We start from the raw sequence: 22,521 nt of genomic DNA, 5'->3' as shown, positions 1-22,521 counted from the left end.
CTCAGTGTGAGTGCCTTGACCTTAAAGTGTGTATGTTTGATACCCATTTGACATAAGCTAACTTACTTGTACATCCCTAATATTTGGTACCCAGGGCCTGTAAGTTAGAGGGTCACCCCAGGGGTTGTATCACTGGTTGTGCCACCCTGGGTGAGACAAAGGTGACACATGGCTTCCAGTTTGCCGCTGCAGACTGAAAGGGCAGATATAAATGCTATCTCAACTTTGCCATTTAAAGCAATGACAAAGTCCAATCTTCTCTTTTGTAATATACATAAGTCACCCCTAAGGTAGGCCTATCAAGCCCTAAGCCAGGGTGCAGTATTTTAAAAGGTGAACATGCACCTTTTACAGGGTTCAGCAGTAAAAACCCTAACATTGACAAGTGGAGTTCCAGGCTGCCATATCAGCCCTGCTAACTTCTGACTGGGATTACTAAAGTTGGGCCCTGAAGGGAATCAAGCAACTCGTTCCAGTAAGGCCAACACGTTGCTCAAATCGAAATTAATGTAACTTGTTGTGGTGTGCACTTTTAACAAAGTTGTCACTTTGTTGCCCAAAGTCTTCTGTGCTCCTTTACAATTGCACACTCTGTCCCCGAGACAGCTTTGTTCCCTTCGTGGGAGATGGGCAAACGACTCCCAGGAAAGTACACAATAGAAGCCTGCATGGAGGAGATGTTACCGCTCCCTGGCAGAAGCCACACAGGTATTGGCCCAAAACGTGAGCTTCAAAGGAGCAGCTGCCTGTGAAGGGTAAATGGCAAAAACTTGGATAGGGACTGCTATATTGTCTAGGTAGACATGCTGGCACCAGGGTTAGAGAGGGGAAGCCAGTTGTCAAACAGTTTTTTCAGGGGTCTGTAGCCCCCTTTATATCCACACTTCTGGGTTTGGCTAGGGAACTCTGCATGCAGAGAGAGGGGTTCTGCCATGTTGGAAGTGGGCAGAATGGAGCTTTCTCGGATAGCTAGATGCCATACTTCGAAGTAGCCATCAGGAGGAAGGGAACCTGACCTTTCATGAGGGCATGAAAAGGGCATGAAAAGGGCACCCCTGGCAACCAGAATTCAGATCTCATTGGACTGGAGTAGAGGACCAAAGGACTGCCCTGCTGCACAAAGGTCCCAGCGAAGAGTCTGCACCGGCGTGGACTGCACCTGCTACTCACAGTGGCTTGCAAAGGAAAGGGACTGTACCGGCTGTGCCCTGCTCATGGAGAAGTAGACTCCTGACCCCATCCAAAGCAAGAGGCTGCAAGGGTCAGTTGGCTGACCTGTTCGCAGTACAGGGGCACAATAGCTGAAGAAGCTTGCTGGGGTGAGTTAGTAGCCCAGATCACCGGATCACTGTCCTCTCCACCATGCAGCACCAGGGACTGAGATCTGATGCTTAAATATTGACCCAGAGTCTGCTGGATCCGGGAGAGTCGTCGGAGTGGAGCTTGGTCACCCAGAAGGCATGTTACTACCATTAGAAGGGAACTGGTGAAACCACTGTACCAGGTGACTAGTAGCCCAGGGACGACTGGTAGCCCAGTGGCGACCGGACTTCCACCAAGCTCAAGAAGACATTGAGGGACGTCGACCCCTGTGGCCAGGATCGCCAACTCCGTGGACCGAGAAGTAGCCAGAGGAAGACTCCTGTCAACAATACACAGCATCTTTGAGCATCTTCGGCGTCCTGTATCACTTTACATCAGAACGACTCCATAGGAGCCATTGGCAAGGAGCCACTGACACTGCAACTGGACTGGAGGCTACTTTTCTGGTCAAGGTAACGGTTTCTGTTGCCCTTACTGTTCCCCCTGACTGGCTCCTGGCAGCAATTGGTCGCCTGAAGTAACTCTTAAGTAACTGCATTGATACTGAACCAAGTTTTTCTTGAAAAAGGCTCTAACTGTCAGATTTGTTGAATTTGCTGATGCTTGTTCGTTAGTAAGTAAAAATTGCTAATTTACTATACATTGTACATTCTGTATCTCCGGAATCCTTCAGTGGATCCTTTTCATTTTGGTGACAATTATATAAAAATCAAAACTATTTTATTAAATTGGTGTTGAATGTCTTGTGTGCCTCGTAGATTTCTTCAATTGTTGCTTTACACTTGTTCCTTTGTGTAAGCCGGACTACTCAGAGCCACAGCTACGCACGGTTTAAATAGCAAAATGTACCAGCCCTAAAGGGGTTGGCAAGTGTATTAAACGGTAAAGGTCGTTCAACAATGCCATATAATACTCAATTTCCACACAGGAAACATCTGTTGAGTTAGAGAGTTCAAGGGAAGTCCTGGCAATAGGAGACGCTTCAGACACTACCCATGTCCCATCAGTCCTCCTACCCTTTGCTTGATGTCCTGAGATGACTGGATCTTGCATTCTGTGGGTGACTCAACTAAGTGATAATAGTATAATAAGGTCTTTTGTCATCTCAAACAGTGAGAAGATGTTGGGAGCAGGGTCTCTATTTTAAGGTAGTAGCCAGAAAATGAAGAAATAAGCAGTGTGAAAACTTGATTCTATTCAGGTGCGAGTTGTATTTCCGAAAGGAGACTGGTTTGAAGAAGGAATGAAATTGGAAGCCATTGACCCACTGAACCTCGGCAACATTAGTCCAGCAACCGTATGTAAGGTAAAGAGGTTGTTACATCTGGGCACTATGTGTCGTTGGGTGGACTTTGTGTGAGGGTGAGCTTTGTTCACAGGCTGTGTGCATAAACATGTTATGTAGGGGGGTGCTCTGCACACGCATTGCTGTATGTAGATTTATCAGTGTGTGAGATATCCGCTGTATGGGGCTCTGTGTATATTTCAATATACTTGGCTGGGAGTTCCTCTTGCGGGTTTCGTGTTATGTTTGAGGCTCTGAGGTATGTGACTGGGGGACTCTGCTACATGTCCCTATATTTTTTTTTGGACTGCTTTATGTACTTATGTTTGTGAGAGGCTTATGTACATGACTTTGGGGTTCTGTATTGTTGGTGGTGGTTAGGGTGGAGGAAGCTGTGCAGTTTGTGGCTGAGATTGTGAGGGTTCTGTCCTCCAAATGTAGCTCTGCGGAAGCTGCTTAATATGTTAGATCTGCCCTTGTGTCCGCAGGCTGTGCTGCATGGGTGAACACTCTTTGTATGCAACTCTTTTGACGACTGTTACATGTGGCTCACTGTCTGTGCTCTGTCTGGTGTATGCGGTTCTACGTGTTGAACGTCTGTTGTATGTGGCTAGACATGTAGTGAGGTCTGCTGTATTTGACTATGTGTAGATTTCTGTATGTTTCAGTGTGTGGCATCGACTCTGTTGAGCTAGGTCTGTGTGGGCTTTTCTTAATGGCACTATATTAGGGTTTCTTACAGCCTTCATGCTCTTCCTTCCCATCAGGTTCTCCTGGATGGGTACCTCATGATTGGCATCGATGGTGCTGATGGTTCTGATTGGTTCTGCTACCATGCTGCGTCCCACTCCATATTCCCCATCGGCTTCTGTGAAAAGAACGACATCAACCTGACACCTCCCAAGGGTGATGCTTCCCTCTTTTCTTTTTCTTTTTCTTTCCCTCCTTTAGTAGAGATTCTCCTCCCTTTCCCCTGTATTCTGCCTGTGCAGTTTATGCTTTCCACTGGTCCACCTGTCCCTCTACTATACCTCCGTTCTTTTTCTACCTCCTTTCTCTCTGTTCTACTTTCCTTTCAACTGTACCTTCTCACTCTCTATTTCCCGCTACTGTCACTTCTCTCCTCTTTTCTACTTCCCCTCCTTCTGGTCTACATCCCCTCCTTCATTTTTCCTTGTATTCAAATGCATTTTCGTCTGTTCTTCCGCCCTGATTCTTCTTCCTTTTACTATTCAACTTCTCTTAATTAGTCAGCTTTCTGCTATTCTACCTTAGTTCTCTATCCTATTTTTTCTATCTGCCCCACCCTAAGCCCCTTCTAATTTTTTTTCTCCTGCCATTTCATCCCTCTCCATCTGTTTTTTTCTGTCTCTTATCAAGTTCTACTGCATTTTTTTCTGCTGTCATCTCACTTTTCCGAAGAATCCTCAAGCATTGGCTTCCATCTTTTTTATTTGTCCCGTCTCCTTTCCTCTGAGGCCATCTCTCCCCTCTTAGTGAATGATTGCTTTTACTTCAGGTTATCCTGAGAAGACTTTTAACTGGGAAACGTACCTCTCTGAAACCAGCGCCAAGGAAGCTCCTCCGCGGCTTTTTAACATGGTAAGTGTGACACAAATCCCACACCCTCTACAGCCATCAGATTGATCCACCCAGAGCTGCAGTTCACAGCACACGGTATCTGCTACTCGCTGCATTGTCCAGATGTATGCAAACTATACCGTTCAAATTTTCTACTGCAGTCATAGCTAACGCATATAGTGTATCCTTCCAACCACAGCCAGAACACTCCAACAGCACTGTTCTTGCACAGCACATACACGCCAATCAGTTCCATAGCAACCCATGTCCCTCTGCAGGGTACCACATCTCCTGCTCTCTCTGCTTCCACAGTCTGCAGCCCAACCGGTCTCAAATGGTTCAGCCTTTGGTGATCAGTTGAACAACAGCTCTCTTGTTTCCTTTTCCAAGATGGCAACTTAAAGCTGGCCATTGCACAGGTCTTGCTTTGGGATCCCAGATGTCAGTCTTTGTCTTTCTTCCATTTGCAAGTGGTCAACTATGAGAATGTCATACCTCTAGCCATGCTTCCAGCGGTAGAGCGGTAGCTTTCAGCAGCCCATTGTATTTGCTTTCCATTTATTTTAAAGTCCAAACCTCTGGCCAGTTCAGTGCTTTTATTACCGAGATAGCTCCTTTCTTGCTTCTCTATTCATTAAGGCCACTGCATGGAATGTTTACTCCTGTTCCTGGAATGAAGAATCCTAACTCTCATCCGCTCATGCCAATTGTTTTCACCCTTGTGGAATGTAATAAAAAGCAACTTTTTTTAGCCAAATATATTTATTGAATGGTTGTACTGCTTCATTATATAGAAATGCTTGTGTAGTTTGGATGATAGGAACTAGTTACTTTTGCTGTTACCATTGCTACGCGGTCCAGGTGCATTTGTAATTATATGTTTGAGGCATATGAGCTGCAGATCTTACATTGTACATTAGATCGCCACTTGGTGTTGGGCTTGGATGAATGCATTTTGTTGTCGTCTTGGAAGAAGTCTTTGTAGTCACAAGATAGGTGACTCCTCCCTTGGACGATAGTGCGCATGGGCATCGGCTCCATCCTTAGATTGTTTTTTTCTGCCACTGGGTTCGGATGCAACTTTTCTGCTCCGGTTCGAAAATCCACTTTTCGAAGACTTCAGCGCACAAAACTTTCAAAAACAAACTTTAACTTAAATATACATAGACTCGACTTCATCACTTCGATTCCGGTCGTTGACGCGGGCCGTCGGGCCTACCCACACGGTGAGGCCTACACCTCATGTGAATGACACCATTCAAAAAATGCCCCGGGTGTGGAGCAAAATTCCCACACAGCGTCCATCACTAGGTGTGTAACCTGTGTTTATCACCTGAACACGACGAGTCGAACTGCACAGCTTGTGCGTTCTTTCGATCCAAGCAGACCATTCGAGATTGGAGGACCTGTCAACGCGAAATGCAGAGATCAGCTCCGCAACCGGTGGATATCTTCGTCGAAGGTCCATGTGTCCCCGAGGAAGATTCCGATGATCTTTGATCGTATCTGAGGCAGACGACTCCATACCATCAGGTCAACGCATGAGTAAGACTGCCCTTACCCCAGCCCAACCACCTAAACCAAAGGCTAAGGTCAAAACTCTGCCTTCGAGGCCCAGTCGAGACCGAGACATTGCTTCGAAAGCCCCGACATTGAGCCCTGCTCCGAAGAAAATTTAAAGTCTTCCGGTAGCTCCATACCGAGCAAACTGCACGTGCCGATATGACCAGCTCCCTCGGCACCGAAACCAAAAGAAGTACCGGTTCCGAAAAAGACCCAGAAACCGTTGACTCCTAAACACAATACGGCACTGAAACCAATGAAACCTGCTTCACCCCGAAATCTTCGGTGCCGAAACCCACAAAGTCTGTTTCCCATTCCTCCAAGCCCTCGAACCAGGCCTCAACTCCGAAAAAATACCTTTGGTGCCGAAAAGTACGCCACAGGACTATACAACAACTCCTAAGGCTAAAAACAAACAAAAACCAGGCCTGGAGCCGAAAAAATCGGCGCCGAAAGCAATTTCTGAAAAAGAGCTTTTCAGACCTGATCCTCTGCAAAAGAGGATATACATAGACCCAGAAACAGGACATGTTTCCACCACACCACACAGGAAGAGGTAGTCAGATACAGCACCTACACCTCCAGTGCCTGTCAAGAAGGACTCTGCCACATCTCCTATGCACCCTTCTTCTCCTGCATCTCCCTTTCCTGTTATCCCTTTAAACATTTCACCTCAAAATTCTCCTCTTCATCCGCCACAACATACACCTCCTCAGGATGCTGATGATGATGATCAGTATAGCATGGACTGAGGGAAAGACCCAGATGACCCTTTTCCCTACCCAACAGGTTCACCAGACTGGGAGTATCCAAACCCACAGGATATACCAGATATTCCTGACCCACACATATATCCATCTAAACCTTCTCCTCCAGAAGACAATATTGGGTTTGGACACTTAATTAATAAGGTTGCCATCTATCACAATGTCACCATGCATTCAGATGAGGCAGAAGAGGATTTTTTACTAGACACTTTTGAACATTTCCAAAAAATTGTGCAAATACTACCAGTGATTAAAGGAGTTATTAAACATGCCCCAGAGGTGTTTAAAGATCCTGTAAGGGCTAGAATCATAAACCCAAGGATAGAAAAAAAGTACAGACCAGCTCCTGGGGATCCTGCTTATATTAAGGGAATCTACCCTTAGACTCCCTAGTAGTTTCAAACGCTAGGAAAAGAGCAAACTCACAAACATCAGGAGATGCACCACCTCCTGATAAAGAATCCGAAATAATAAATGCTTCAGGAAAAAGAATAGCTACCCAAGCTAGTAATGCATGGCCCATTGCTAACACACAGGCCTTCCAAGCAAGATATGACAGGGCTCACTATGATCAGCTAGAGAAGCTCTTACAACATCTACCTGATCAATATAAGGCACAAGCAGAAGACCTCATACAAGCGGGAAAACTTATATCTATTGCCTCAATTAAATTTGCACTAGATGTAGCAGACACGGCATCGAGGGCAATGAATTTCAGTGTCCTTCTTAGGCTTCACATTTCAGGATTTAAGCAAGAGATACAGACTACTATCTTAAACCAACCATTCAACCAACAACTGTTGTTTGGTCCAGAAGTAGGCACAGCTCTGGAAAAAATAAAAAAAAGACACTGATACAGCCAAGTCTATGGGAGGTTTGCAGTCCACCCAAGCAAGAGGCTCCTTTCGTCACTCCTTTTACAGAGGAGACTCCGAAGAAATGGGAGCAGACTGTTCAGCTTCCTTTTAAACTAATACACAAGCATCCTCTAATAAAGGATACTTCAGAGGAGGGTACAGCGGTAATAACAATAAGGGAAGAGGTCGAGGTAACAACAACAATCTATCCTCTTCCACCACTAATCAGTGACTTCCTTCAGCTCCCCCAACAGCATACCACTCCTGTAGGGGGGAGATTAGCACAGTTCTACCTGCCTGGAATTCCATCACAACAGACAAGTGGGTAAGACAAACTATCCAGTATGGTTACTGCCTAGAGCTTACAGCTACCCCTCCAAATATACCACCCAGACAGCGTCCAATGTCCACAGAACACCTAACGCTGCTCCAACAAGAGGTTCTCTCATTGCTACAAAAAGATGCAATAGAGCTAGTTCCATTGCAACATCAAGGGACAGGGGTCTACTCACTCTACTTCCTAATACCAAAAAGGATGGGACACTAAGACCAATTCTAGATTTGAGACCTCTCAATCTCTATATACACTCAGATCATTTTCACATAATCACTTTACAACAAGTGCTCCCATTATTGCAACAAGGCGATTTCCTCACTACACTAGACCTCAAAGACGCCTACTTTCACATTCCCATGCATCCTTCTCACAGGAAGTTTCTCAGGTTTGTGCTAGAAAGACAACACTATCAATTCAAAGTCCTTCCATTCGGGGTAACAACAGCACCCAGAGTGTTCACAAAGTGCTTCGCAGTAGTAGCAGCACATCTCATCCATGTCTTCCCATACTTAGACGATTGGCTCATAAAGGCCAAGTCATTCAACCAGTGTGTTCAACACACATCTCACACAATTCAGACCCTGCACAACTTGGGGTTTACAAAAAAACCACACCAAGTCACATCTACAGCCCTCTCATGTTCATCAATACCTAGGGGCTACCATAAACACCAATAAAGCTCTAGCTTATCCCAGTCCAGCCAGGATACAGAGCATTCAAGCCTTAATCACAAGGTTTCAAAGCCAACACTCTCTCCCAGCCAGAGTGTTCATGCACTTAATATGCATGATGGCATCTTGCATTTTTATTATACCATTGTCACGACTGCACAAGGACAACTGTGTTGGTGGACAGCCATACACATCGCTCTCTGCAGTGCTGGAACACCAAAAACCTGTCCACAGGGCGGCAGTTCCTCGAGCCTGTTCCACAAATAGTACTGACAACAGACGCATCCCTGACAGGATAGGGAGCACATCTGCTCCACCACACAACTCAGAGACGATGGACTGCTCAACAAAAGGAGCTTCACATCAATCACCTAGAATTGCTGGTAATTTTCCTGGCACTAAAGTCCTTCCAAGTACACATACAAAACAAAGCTGTCTTGATCCGGACGGACAACATGACAGCCATGTACTACATACGGAAACAAGGAGGCACACATTCCCTGCAACTGTCTCCGCTCGCACAAAACATTTTGAAATGGGCCATTCCACAAAAGATATATCTGCCTGCAGAACACATTCCAGGAGTTCACAATCAGATAGCCGATCTGTTAAGTCGACAGACACAACAGATTCACGAATGGGAACTGCATCTGCAAGTTCTTCAACCATTTTTTCACAAGTGGGGTCATCCAGACATAGACCTGTTTGCCACACACGAAAATGCCAAATCTTCGCCGCCAGGTTCCCACACCCGTCGTCCAAGGGCAATGCGATATGGATAAACTGGTTAGGCAGATTTGTGTAAGCTTTTCCGCCAACCCCGCTAATACCACTAGTGGTACGCAAGCTCAGACAACAGTCTCTCAAACTGATCCTGGCAGCTCCCACATGGGCACGCCAACCGTGGTTCACTACACTGCTAGAACTCTTTCTAGTTCCACACCAAAGACTGTCTCTGACACCATCAATGCTAACGCAGAACCATGGAGACATCAGGCATCCAGATCCAAGTCAACTGAATCTGGCAATCTGGCTCCTGAAGTCTTAGAGTTTGGTTACCGTAACCTGCCACCGTACTGTATGAATATCATGAAAGAAGCCATAAGACCTACTACTAGAGCTTGCTATGCTGCAAAATGGAAGAGTTTTGCCATTTACTGCACTAACAATCAAATTGATCCTCTAGATGCTTCTATCCAAAATATCAGCTGTTACCTTCTCCATTTACAAAGATGTAATCTAGCATATTCATCTATATGTTTCATCTTGCAGCCATTGCAGCATATCTACGAAACCGACACCATATGTCGTTATTTAGAGTACCTGCAATCAAAGCCTTAATGGAAGGATTAAAGAGAATCATTCCTCCTAGGTTACCACCATCTCCAGTGTGGAACCTAAACATTGTACTTACAAGGCTCATGGGGCCCCCTTTTGAACCTTTACATAAATGTGAACTGCAATTCCTCACACGGAAAACAGCTTTTCTTATTGCTATTACCTCTCTTAGAAGAGTTAGTGAGATTCAAGCTTTCACTATACAAGAACCATTTTTACAATTACACCGTAACAAAGTGGTTCTACGGACTAATCCTAAATTCCTTCCGAAAGTAATTACTCCTTTTCATCTAAACCAATCTGTAGAGTTACCAGTGTTTTTCAAAACCCAGACTCTGTAGCAGAAAGAGCTCTACACACACTAGATGTAAAAAGAGCTATTCTCTATTACAATGATAGGACCAAATCCTTTCGTAAAACAAAGCAACTGTTTGTAGCTTTCTCTCCACCACATAAAGGCAACCCCATTTCTAAATCAGGAATTGCAAGGTGAATTGTTAAATTTATACAAATATGCTATCACAAGGCAAAACTCACATTAACAGTTCCTCCTAGAGCGCACTCCACACGCAAACTAGGAGCCTCTATGGCCTTCTTAGGGAACATTCCCCTAAAAGAAATCTGCAAGGCAGCAACATGGTCTACAACACACACCTTCACTAAACACTATTGTGTTGATGTGCAAGCTAAGCAGCAAGCTGCAGTAGGCCAAGCTATCCTCAAAACCCTCTTTCAAACTACTGCAACAGATACAGGTGACCACCGCTAGAGGAGACACTGCTGTACAATCGATGCACAGTGTAAGATCTGCAGCTCATATGCCTCGAACGGAAAATGCTACTTACCAGTATGCATCTGTTCTTGGCATGTTGAGCTGCAGATTCTTACACGCCCTCCCGCCTCCCCGGGACCTGTTTCTGTTCCAGTTCTTTCTTAATTAGATCTTCCCGCATGGACATCCCTTCTTTATTTCTACAAACTCCATCATTTCCAAATATCGCGAAAAACAATCTAAGGATGGAGCCGATGCCCATGCGTACTATCGTCCAAGTGAGGAGTCACCTATCTCGTGACTACAAAGACTTCCTCCAAGACGACAACACCATGCAATCATCCGAGCCCAACACCAGGTGGCGATCTAACGCACAGTGTAAGAATCTGCAGCTCTACATGCCAAGAACAGATGCATACTGGTAAGTAGCATTTTCCTTTTCTATGACTGAAGTTAAATAGCAGGTGTTATGTGCATTTTAATTCCTCTATGACAAAGGCATGCTTTGACTCTGGAAGATGCGTTTATGAGGTGGTTATATTTGTGTTGTAGTTGTATGATTGAGAATTATTAACCAATACAACTATTGTAATTAATAAAGGTATCAATCAAGCGTTTGCAAAGATTACAAAAAACTAGTCTGTGTAGCTGTGTACGGTATTCCTCCTTTTCCCACAGGCTGATATTCCCACAGTTGGCTGCTGACACTGTTGGCTGCTGACCCAAAGACATTATTCCATGTTAGCTGACAATGCTGCTTGTAATATCAGATGTAAAGCACTTGCCTCTGCATAGCCAGCCTAGATTACTCTCGATTGTATCAATGTAGCATGCATAAACCTTTTGATTACTATTTCTAGTGGGTCTCGCTCATTAAGCAGTAAGAAAATTAAATTCCTGGGGTTTAATAAGATCTTTTTTTTTTCACTCTAATGTTGTGTGCCAGTCATTTCCAGCTCACGTTTGGAAAGTCCTCACTTAAACATTTCCAGACGAGCAGGTTCCCAGACAGCTTTTTTTCCTGGAAGACCATGCTGCTGCAGCCTGAGATACGTGCTTACCCCATTTCCAGACTCTGCTTGTCTGTCTGTCTGTATGTCTGTTTTAGCCTGCTGCCAGGCTCTGCCTCAATTCCTGCCCACTGCCCTGCTTTGCATCTGCCTCATGGCCTGCTGTCTGGCTCTGATTATGCCTGCTTCTAAGCTCCACATCCAAGCTTGGTCTACTCTCCCGTTATCCAGTATTGGGGTATCTTTCATAGATTCACATGCCTGAATCATTCCCCGTCGTCGAGGTGGGAGTCCCACGGTAAAAATATATACAATAGCAGTGCCTAAAAATTTCTTGTAGTAGGCTGGAAAAGCCTAAAGGCCTAGCTATGCCCAAACTTAGCAGCCTATCTACCTCATTATGTAAAAATACCTGAAATAGTAGCCTCAGCCAATCAGCTGTCCTCACCCTCTAGAACCTTCCTAGTTCAGGCAGTTCTCCTCAGATTTTCACCGCACTTCGTGTGTAAGGCCCTGAGTGCCTACTCAGTTTTTGTCTCTTTTTCTTCAAAATGTCTGAAAAGAAAGCTCTTTTCAAGGCTTGTGGAACCTGCAATAAGAAGAGGGTCCATGTGGACGACCAGCACTCTGACTGCATCTATTGTCTGCACCCCTCATATGTTGTGAAGGATTGTAGAATTTGCCATACCTGCCCTTCAAAAACTATCAGGGATAGAGAGGCAAGGGTTCTTTTGTGGTTAAAATGATCTTCCACAGATGATGAGGACAAGGCCTCTACCTCCAGCAAGAGAGCCAGATCCAAAGAGAGCTCTTCTCCTGAGATGACGAAAAAACTTAAACCCTCTCAAAGAGTCTCAGAACACTCAAAGAGTGCATCGTCTCCTTCAAGACCGTCCACTGTGAGTACAGCCCAGACTAAGACTGTTTCTCTGGTGTCTATTCATACTGTTACTTTGACTTCTACCTCTTCAACTTCTTCTGCTACGGTCACCACTTCGGCTATTACTTCTCCTCTGGTGTCTGCTAAAATGTTGTCGTCGCCTGTGAAGCCTTGCTCGACGAAGGGCCAGTTGCCGTTGAAATCATCGTCGACTGTCCCGTAGACGACGGCTCTGTCGACGAAGATCCCTTCAGCCATGTCGACGAAGGCCCCGTCGACGAAAACAGGCCCGTCGACGACAGTTCAGTCGACGAAGACATAATCGGCGGCCTCATCGACGAAGGACTCGTCGACGAAGACATCATCGACGGCCTCGTTGACTAAGGACTCGCCGACGAAGACCTCATCAACGGACTCGTCGACGAAGGACTCGCCGACGAATACACCATCGGCGACCTCGTCGACGAAGGACTCGTCGACGAAGACACCATAGACGAAGGATTCATCGACTAAGACACTATCGACGGCTCCGTTGACGGAAATGCCATAGACAGTCCTGTCAACGACAATTCCAATGACAACAGGTTCGTCGTCATCGACTTCTACGAAAGCAATGGCATCAGCTCATCTGCTGCACAGCACACCTCCGACGAGGGTGCAATATACCAGTTTCCAAATGAAAACTTATCAGAGGCAAGACTACTCTCACATTTCTCCACTCTTACCATCACACCGTTTGGAGACATATGTGGAGGATGATTCGGATGACGGCGAAGAGGATGAGGGACCTTTTGGGGTTGCCCGTCACCCTTCACAATTGAACATCAAGTATCAGGAGGAAGATGAGGATGATGACCAAGAGCATTAGGCGAATGAAGACTTGTCAACGCCATATCATTCGCCCCATACCAGACCTCCTCGTTCAGGGGACACAAGTTATCTGCCATCTACTTTAATTCAAGACTTACAAGCTATGTTGGCAGACTATCGCCAGAGATTTCCTCCAACTCCAGTTGCACCTTTTGTGCCGCCTGTCCCAGTTGACATGCCAAGGCCTCCTTCGCAGCGAGCTTCATTGTCACCAAGGCAGGATACTGGCCCTACACCCCAAGGTGACACGGATACCTCTTCTCATGATGAGGATGATGGCAGGGAAGAGGGCGAGTTGCCAGATCATACACCTACGGATCCGTGGGATGATTGTCATTCCCACGCCAGTCAGATTCTCCTCCTGAGGATATTGGCGGATTTCATAATATTATGCAACGTGCGGCTAATAGATTTGAATGGTCTGTCACAGTTGAGCAGTCTGACTGCTTTTTGCATGACTTTAAGGAGGGGTATCACAGAATTACCAGAGCTATCCCTATTATTGATTACATATGGAAAGAGGGCCTCAACATCATGAAAACGCCCGCTTCCTTTCCGGCAGTCCTTCCAAGAATTGAGAAGAAGTATCGAGCGCCTCCTGATACTCCATCTTGCTTAATAGGACACCCTCGACCGGACTCGGTCATATCTCAGGCAGCACAACAGAGGTCCAAGAACCCTTCAGCTCCTATTTCAATGCCACCTGACAAGGAAAGCGGTACAAAAGGGGGTGGTGATGGACGGAGCATCTGCATCAATCAATTTTCACCCTGAGTGTGCTGGGTATACTCAGACGTGAGTCCCAGGCTCTCCACACCACTGGAGTCAAGCTATCCAGGCTGATGAAGGCTGATAGCCAGAAACCGGTCCTTGGATGCTTGATTCCGGTCTGGGAAAACATGGCTTGGTAGTTCGGACTGGACTGTTCCCATGAGGCACAGGGTCAGAGCTGATTTGCATATAGCCAGTGTCTAACCCAGGGTGGTGTGGAGTGCAAATAAACGATGGATTTAGGCCCAGATCCTTGTACTGGGGTGAATGTATGACATTGTTCTACATTCTGTCCATCAACTGTGTTTTTTGCAACCTGACAAGGAAAGCAGGAGACTAGATTCAATAGGGAAGAAGTTCTCTGCAAATGCAGCAGCCTCCATTAAGGCAGCTAATTCGTTAGCAATTTTGGCCCGATATGATAGACCGATGTGGTCAGATCTGTCTGAGTTCCTTGATCTGATCCCTGAGGATTGTCAACAGGAGGTACGCATGATCGTGATTGAGGGAAAAAGGGCGGCATCGGAAATCATTGATTGCGCCCTTGATATTTCGAACACCAACTTTAGGCAATTGGCAGGAGCAGCAGTCCTCAGGCGTCAAGGTTGGCTCAGGGCTACCCCCTTCAGACCTGAGGTCCAAACGAAGATCTTGGACATGGCGTACAATGGGGATGCGCTTTTTGGAAAACACATAGATGATGCTTTGCTGGCAATAAAAACGGATACAGACACTGCAAAATCGCTAGGTACCCTACAATACAAGAGAGGGTCCTTTAGAGGAGCAAAAGGCCGTGGTTACTCCTCCAGAGGAAATTATTCCAACCAGCACAATCGACAGTACCAGTCTCAGTACAAACAACCGTACTATCAATCATCCTACAGACAGCCTACCTCTGGTAGTTTCTCTTGTCACTGAGGGAAATGGCTCTCAAACAATCAAGGGCGTGATTCCAACAAGCGCCAATGAGCTTTGCCGGACGCCAGTCATTCATCCTCCCCTTCCCGTGGGCACCAGAATTTCCGCCTTTTACCAACAGTGGCGGAAAATAACTTCGGATCAGTGGGTCCTGGATCTTGTCAGGAATGGACACACTCTGGCGTTTTTGCAGAAACCATCAACCGCGCCGCCCAGGGGACCCCCTCCCCCTCGTCTTCACCTACTATTCAAAGAGGCCTTAAAGATGCTACACAAGAATGCGATAGAACGAGTTCCTGCCTCTCAGAAAGGGAAAGGATTTTATTCTCGCTTCTTCCTCGTAGAGAAAAATTCAGGAGAGTGGCGTCCAATATTAGATCTGCGCAAGCTCAACAAATATCTGAAGAAACAGTTTTCGCATGATAACGCTAACAGACATTCTGAATTGTCTCAACAAAGGGGACTTTATGGCATCTCTGGATCTGGAAGACGCCTACTTCCACATCCCTATTCACCCAAAACACCACAAATACCTAAGATTTGCAGTGGCTGGCGTCCACTTTCAATTCAAAGTGCTTCCATTCAGCCTGAAATCGGCGCCAAGAATATTTACCAAATGTTTAGCCCCGGTGGCGGCCATGCTGAGGTCACAGGGAATACAAGTTTTCCCATACCTCGATGACTGGCTATTAAAAGGACCATCAAGAAACTCCACGATGGAAGCGGTCAAGAGTTCCCTCTCCCTATTCTCAAATCTGGGACTGACCCTCAATTCGAACAAATCTCAGCTTCAACCTCGCCAGGAGTTGACCTTTCTGGGAGCGGTGTTGGACACATGCCAATGCAAAGCGTTCTTGACTCAAGAGCGGCAAAACAAACTGCTAACGCTGGCAAAACAAATATTTGCAAGAAGGTCACTTTCGGTTCGAACATTTGCTTCCCTTCTAGGGATGTGCTTGTCTGCAATCAGCCTCATCCCTATGGCGAGACTCGGAATGAGGACGCTGCAGGAGGAATTACTTCGACAGTGGAGGAAAGTCGACGGATCGTTCGACGACCGCATCAAAGTAACATCCAAGATGAAGCAAGCCCTTCTTTGGTGGTCGAAGGCGCACAATTTGTCACCGGGCCTCACATTTCTCCACGACATACCAGAGTTCACCCTGACAACGGACGCTTCCATGGAAGGTTGGGGAGGTCATCTCCAGGACCTTCAGATTCAAGGGCGGTGGTCTCATCAGTACCGGCAGAAGCACATCAACAGCCTGGAGCTGAGAGCCTTTTTTCTGTCCCTGCAAGCCTTACTTCCAAGGATTGCGAATTAGTCAGTGCTGGTGCGCACAGACAATACTACCAGCATGTATTATATAAACAAACCAGGAGGAACGAAATCTCTCACCCTGTTGCTGGAAGCTCAAGAAATGTGGGAATGGGTCATACACCACGGCATATCCCTCAGAACAGAACATGTGCAAGGTGTCCCGAACTCTCTAGCCGACAACCCCAGCAGGGCTTTCACGGGCTGTCACAAATGGGAACTCGAGCAACATCAAGTGGAGAGGATCTTTCGAACATGGGGAACACCAACACTTGATCTGTTTGCCACGCAGCAGAACAGCAAATGCCTATTTTATGCCAGCAGGTTTCCTCAACAGGGGTCAAGGGCAAATGCCCTTTTGATGAGATGGTCCGGAATATTTGCATACGCTTATCCTCCGATCCCGCTCATTCCGAAAGTACTGCAAAAGATGAAGAGGGAACATTGCACAGTCATCCTTATTGCTCCCCGTTGGCCAAGACAGTATTGGTTTCAGGAACTCCTTCTACTCTCTCAGCAGCCTCCACTTTGTCTCAAGCCGACAGTGTCAATGTTAAGAGAGGGGGGCCAGATCCGACACCCGGATCCTCAATCACTGTACTTGCACGCCTGGCTCCTGACTTCTTAGAGTTCAAGGATCTTAACATCTCCTCAGACTGCAGGGCGATTTTATCACAGGCCTGTGCGCAAAGTACCATCAAGACATATCGTTTTAAGTGGAAGCGATTCTGTTCCTGGTGTGGAGAAAATAATGTTCATCCAATTCAAGCTCCACCTGAAGACATCCTTCCTTATCTACTGTCCTTAGCTAGGGCAGGACTGTTTTTCTCGTCCATTAAGGTACATCTGGCGGCAATATCCAGATTCAGAAAGAGTTCCAACAAACCATCATTATGTTCATCATCTTTGATCAAACAATTCCTTAAAGGGTAATTCCGAGCTTTTCCTCCAGTTCGGCCTCCTCCTCCTGAGTGGGATCTTAATATTGTTCTGTCCCAACTTCTAAAAAGGCCTTTTGAACCTATTCACAAGCTAAAGTTTCTAACTTGGAAAGTGGCTATCTTACTGGCTCTCACTTCAGCCCGCAGAGTCAGTGAGATACAGGCCTTCACGATTGCACAGCCTTTCTTACAATTCTCTAGAGACTTTGTGACGCTTAGAACCAACCCAAGATTCATTCCAAAGGTGCCGACCCAATTCCACATAAATCAACCTGTCAAGCTCAAGACTTTTTTCCCAGATCCTAAAACTCCGGCAGAGAAGGTTTTACATTCCCTAGATGTGAAACGGTGACTTAAGTTTTATCTTCAAAAAAACAAAGGACATACGCAAATCTAATCAGCTTTTTGTTGCTTATGGTCAAGCCACCTCGGGTCAGGCTGTAACAAAGGCAACTATAGCTAGATGGTTGTCATCTACGATTCTCTTCTGTCATGACAAAGCTAACAAACCTTTAACAAGAAAGGTTAAAGCGCATTCCACCAGAACAATGTCAGCGTCGATGGCCCTTTTCGCTGGAGTGACGCTGGAGAACATTTGCCGAGCTGCTACGTGGAAAAGTGTGCACACTTTTACGAAGCATTACTGTCTGCAGTCGGCAACTCATGATGATCCAGCAGTTGGGGAAGCGGTGCTGCAGCATCTTCTTCACTAAGGTTAGACTCTTTATAGTCTTTTATTCTTCATTTGACTGTTTTAAGCATATGTATTTCATTATGATGTTTTAATCTTTTCAAACGCTGTCCTAATCTGTAATGTACTTTATGAAGGTTTTTGATGCATATGTTATGTAAACAAGTTTGTGCTCTATAACCTTCCAGGTTGTGTGGGGGTGTATAAGATTTATTTGGTCTCCCACCTTCCTCTAATGACAGACATGATGTCACTGCTTGCTACTCTGATTCAGGCATGTGAATCTATGAAAGATACCCCAATACTGGATAAGAAAACAAGTTGCTTACCTGTAACTACGGTTATCCAGTATTGGTATCTTTCATAGATTCACATGCACCCACCCTCCTCCCCGGCAGGGCAGTTCTGTTTTATGGATACTTATTCTCACTTGTGCTGGGAAAATCTGAGGAGAACTGCCTGAGCTAGGAAGGTTCTTGAGGGTGAGGACAGCTGATTGGCTGAGGCTACCATTTCAGGTCTTTTTACATAATGAGGTAGATAGGCTGCTAAGTTTTGGGCCTAGCTAGGTCTTTAGGCTTTTCCAGCCTACTACAAGAAATTTATAGGCACTGCTATTGTATATATTTTTACCGTGGGACTCCCGCCTCGACGACGGGGAATGATTCAGGCATGTGAATCTATGAAAGATACCAATACTGGATAACCATAGTTACAGGTAAGTAACTTGTTTTCTTCTGCACCATGACTCATTCCTCTCTCAAGCTCTGGGCCACGTCCAGCTCAGGTGTTTTTTTTTTAAACAAACAGTTTTTTAAAGAACACTGATTTCTCTCTTTCTTGCCCTGGGCATCTGCTTTAGTTTCCATGATTTTTTAAAAACATATTTTTCTTTTTGTGCTCATTTCCCTCAAAATGTCCAACATACTCCTTGTTACCTGACATCTATCCTCTTTGTGATATGTTTGACTCAAGAAGCCTCCTCATGCTTATTATTGCATTGGAGAAATAATTTAGTAAAAGATCCTCCAGGGCAGTACTGCTCAATTGTTTTCATTCGCAGGTCTCTCAGTTCTAAACTCCAGTTTGTTTTTCAAGAATGAGGTTGTGTAGACAGGTGTGGAAGGCTAGTTCCATGAGCTTAGTAATGGAATTTATCTGATAGAGACGTAAATTTGCAGATTACTTACCTTCGAATTATCCCCAGGTGTCGGACTGGATCTGGAAATGATTAATGAGCAGTACCCCTGCACGCAGGGTGGCATTGTTTGTCTCCTCATGGCGTTGTCCGTGCCAGAAGTGATGTGCTTGGTGCCTATATGTGCCACACCAGCACGCTGATGTCATTTCTTTTCTTTTCACACTAGTCAGCGCAAATATGGCGAGGACTATCCTCTGCATTTTTCTGACTCACCTTTTTTTTTTTTTACGTTTTTGAGATTTATCTCCTGGTGTGTCCGGGATGTCCATGAGCAAAACTGGCTTCAAGCCATACGGCGCATGTCGCTGGCAAATGTCAGTGACTGTCCCACACCTCGTCTACCTCTGGGGTCTTAAGTATGACCACAACGGCAGGACTTGCTTTAATTGTTGGCCGTGCACCCTAAGGCTTTGAGGGAGTTCTCCCTCAAGCTCCTTGCTGCTTGACGTGCAGTGCATCAAAGGTCTCGATCCTGGTCTAGAGGAAGGTCTCTGGATCCGTCTCGGAGCAATCGATCTTAGTTGCAATATCCTCTGGTGGGTACCACAAGAAAAAGAAGAGTATGAAATCGAAGAGGTCTTTGACTTCTCCTGGCTTATCAAAGTCATCTGACAAGACGAGCGAGCTTCGTCCCTCGTTTGAGTCTGCGCCGTCTCAATGCCTCCCCAAGTTTCCAGGTGCAGGAGTGACACCTCCCCCTCCCGGCTGGAGTGCCTTAGGGCCCCGCTGGTTCGGGTGTGGCCCCTACTGGTTCCCACCCGGCAGGTCCGTCTGGGGCACCAGTTGGGCTTCATGGTTCCACTGATGGATCTGGACCTTGCCCTTCCCAACACCTGGCCTGATGTCAACATTCCCGGCAGGGCCATCCTCTCTTCTCCTCCCCAACTCCAACATGGAGCTGGAGAGGCGTCAGATGGGGGGGGGGGTTTGGGGGGGGGGGGAGAATCTCGGAGAGGAAGAGATCAGGGGCCTTTGGTCTGCAGCAGAATCCAGACTCTACATAAACCTACTGGAGCACCGAATGATCGTGCTAGCCTTTCTACTCTCCATCAAGGTAGGCTAGTTCAGGTGTTCACGGGCAACACCACCGCCATGTGGAACTGCAACAAACAGTACAGGGTCCTCGTCATAGGCATGGTTTGATCCTCAAGGCATATCTTTGGTCGTTCAACACCTGGCGGGCTCTCTGAACGCTAGGGCGGATTAACTCAGCTGACGATACCTAGTGGGTCACGAATGGCATCTCCATCCGGAGATGGTGCAAGGTCTCTTTCAGCAGTGGGGAGAGCATAGGTTAAATCTGTTTGCCACCACTGAGAATGTGCAATGTCTGCAGATTTGCTCTTTGGAGTTTCCCAGGCACCGCTTGTTAGGAGAATTTTTCTGTCTCGAGTGGGGCTCAGGCCTCCTGTACTTCTTTCTGCCCATACTGCTCCTGTCAAGAGTTTGCACGAAGATCAGGAACCGCCAGGCACAAGTCATCCTTGTGGCTCCGGACTGGACTCTCTGAGTTGTTGAGGATGGCCATTGGTCCTCTGATCAGGCTGCCCCTTTGAGAGGATTTCCTGTTGCAACAGCATAGGTTTCTTCAAAAGAACCTGGCAATGCTGTCCCTTCATGTGTGGAGATTGAGTGGTGACAGCTGATAGCTGTCGACCTTCCACCTGAAGACTGAAATGTTAACTTGGGAGCCAGGCGACCCCCCCACCAAGAAGGTATACGCCTGCCTCTGGGGAAAGTTTGTGGCATGGTGTACAAAAAAAAACATTAATACCCCCAACCCCACTACCCTTTCACAGGTCCTTCTTTTTATTCTTATTCTTGCTCCTACCCAGCAGGGCTCTGCTTTGTGCATCTTAAAGGGCTATCTTTCTACCATTTCAGCCTTTCTGTGGTTTCCAGACAAGCCATCCCTGTTCAAATCCCCTGTTGTGAATAGGTTTTTGAAAAGCCTTCAACATGTTTTCGCCTTCACCCTTCATCATGCCTCAGTGTGACATCAATGTAGCACCTTTCTGAAGTGCGCTCCTTTTGAGCCACTGCACAACTGCCCTCTTACCTTACCATCAAGACCGTCTTCCTAGTGGCAATATCATCTGCCACTAGGCAGTCGGTGAGCTCTAGGCTTTGTCATCTTAACCTCCAAACCTAAACATCTTCCCAGAAAAGCTGGTTCTTCGCAGTAGAGCTTCCTTACTGCTGAAGGTTGTCACTCACTTTCATGTATGCCAGTCCATCACCCTGCCTACCTCTAAAGAAGTGGAGTGGATCCATTGACTGGACCCAAAAAGCATTGTCATTCTACCTTGTCCCAACGAATGAGTTCTGGGTGGACAACCAACTGTTCGAGGGGTATTTCGGAGAGGGCTTTCTCCTGATGGATTGTGCTCTGCATTAAAATCTGCTATGCACTGGCCAAAAAGCAGCCTGTTGAGGGTTAGCGTGCTCATTCTACTAGAGGTAAGGCTGCAACCACTGCGTTAGCATGCAGAGTTCCTGTCCTGGACATCAGCCAGGCAGCAATGTGGGCTTCTCTGCACACATTCACCAATCATTACTGCCTGGATAATCCGGTATGTCAGGGCTGGCACTTTGCTCGTTCAGTCCTGAAGGACTTTTTGGTGTGAAACATTTTTGGAGACCCGCCTCTGGGGACGTATTGATTGGGAATCTATTCTATGGAAAGTCACGAAAAGAAACAGACGTCGGTGCGCTGGGGTGGCGTCTATAGAGGCACCACGCACATCATGTCACCTACCAGCGCTCAAGGGTACAGCGCACGAAAAATTGTCGGATCCAGTCTGACACTTGGGGATAAGTCTACTGTAATGAATCTGTGGCTAGAGAGAGTCTCAGCCAGATAAGGCAATACCAAAGGTAAGTTTTCCATTTATACAAGCTAACTCTTGGCACAGACTCACTCAAAGCATAAAAAAATCTGAGCGTTTTCTTGATTGGGCATGTAGGGTGAAAATGACGGTCTATCAGTTCCTGTGAAACTACCACAGGCAGAACGGCCAACTGCTTCTTGTACTACTCAATTGTGCTCTGGACACCTCCACACAGGTGACCGTTTTCACTCCAACTGAAGACTTGATCAGAGCATTTACATGTGACGTAGGTATGGCCAAATTCCATGCATCACTGATCACTTTAAATGCAAGGATGCTTAGTGGATCTTTAGTGGAAACACTTGCAGTCTTCCTATCGAATGTTGCTGTTTTTTCTGTTTGAAATCTAATCTACACTTCTGCTGGGGGAGGAATAGTGGGGCTTTGTCAAGCTTATCGCATCGGAAAAGGCCGACAGGAGAAGGAAACGTTTCTTGCCCACGGTGAAGATGTAGCATTTAAAGTTTTATATAGTAACCAACCTTGCTTTTCCTTATTGGAAAATGTAGGAGATAAAAAAATTATCGCTTCCTTCT

General features: G+C 46.2%; 1 protein-coding gene across 1 annotated transcript in view; it reads left to right on the top strand.

Moving 5' to 3' along the window:
• The window catches only part of L3MBTL2 (L3MBTL histone methyl-lysine binding protein 2), a 329,605-nt gene that overhangs the window by 185,219 nt on the left and 121,865 nt on the right, over positions 1-22,521 (top strand). Inside the window, exons 11-13 of the mRNA XM_086958249.1 lie at positions 2,525-2,629; positions 3,376-3,514; positions 4,128-4,210. Coding sequence (XP_086814375.1) covers positions 2,525-2,629; positions 3,376-3,514; positions 4,128-4,210 — 327 coding nt within the window. The remainder of the gene's footprint in view (positions 1-2,524; positions 2,630-3,375; positions 3,515-4,127; positions 4,211-22,521) is intronic.

This window comes from Lissotriton vulgaris, chromosome 1_1 (genome assembly GCF_964263255.1).
Source record: "Lissotriton vulgaris chromosome 1_1, aLisVul1.2, whole genome shotgun sequence".
Taxonomy (NCBI): domain Eukaryota; kingdom Metazoa; phylum Chordata; class Amphibia; order Caudata; family Salamandridae; genus Lissotriton; species Lissotriton vulgaris.
This window is presented reverse-complemented; position numbering and strand designations above follow the sequence as displayed.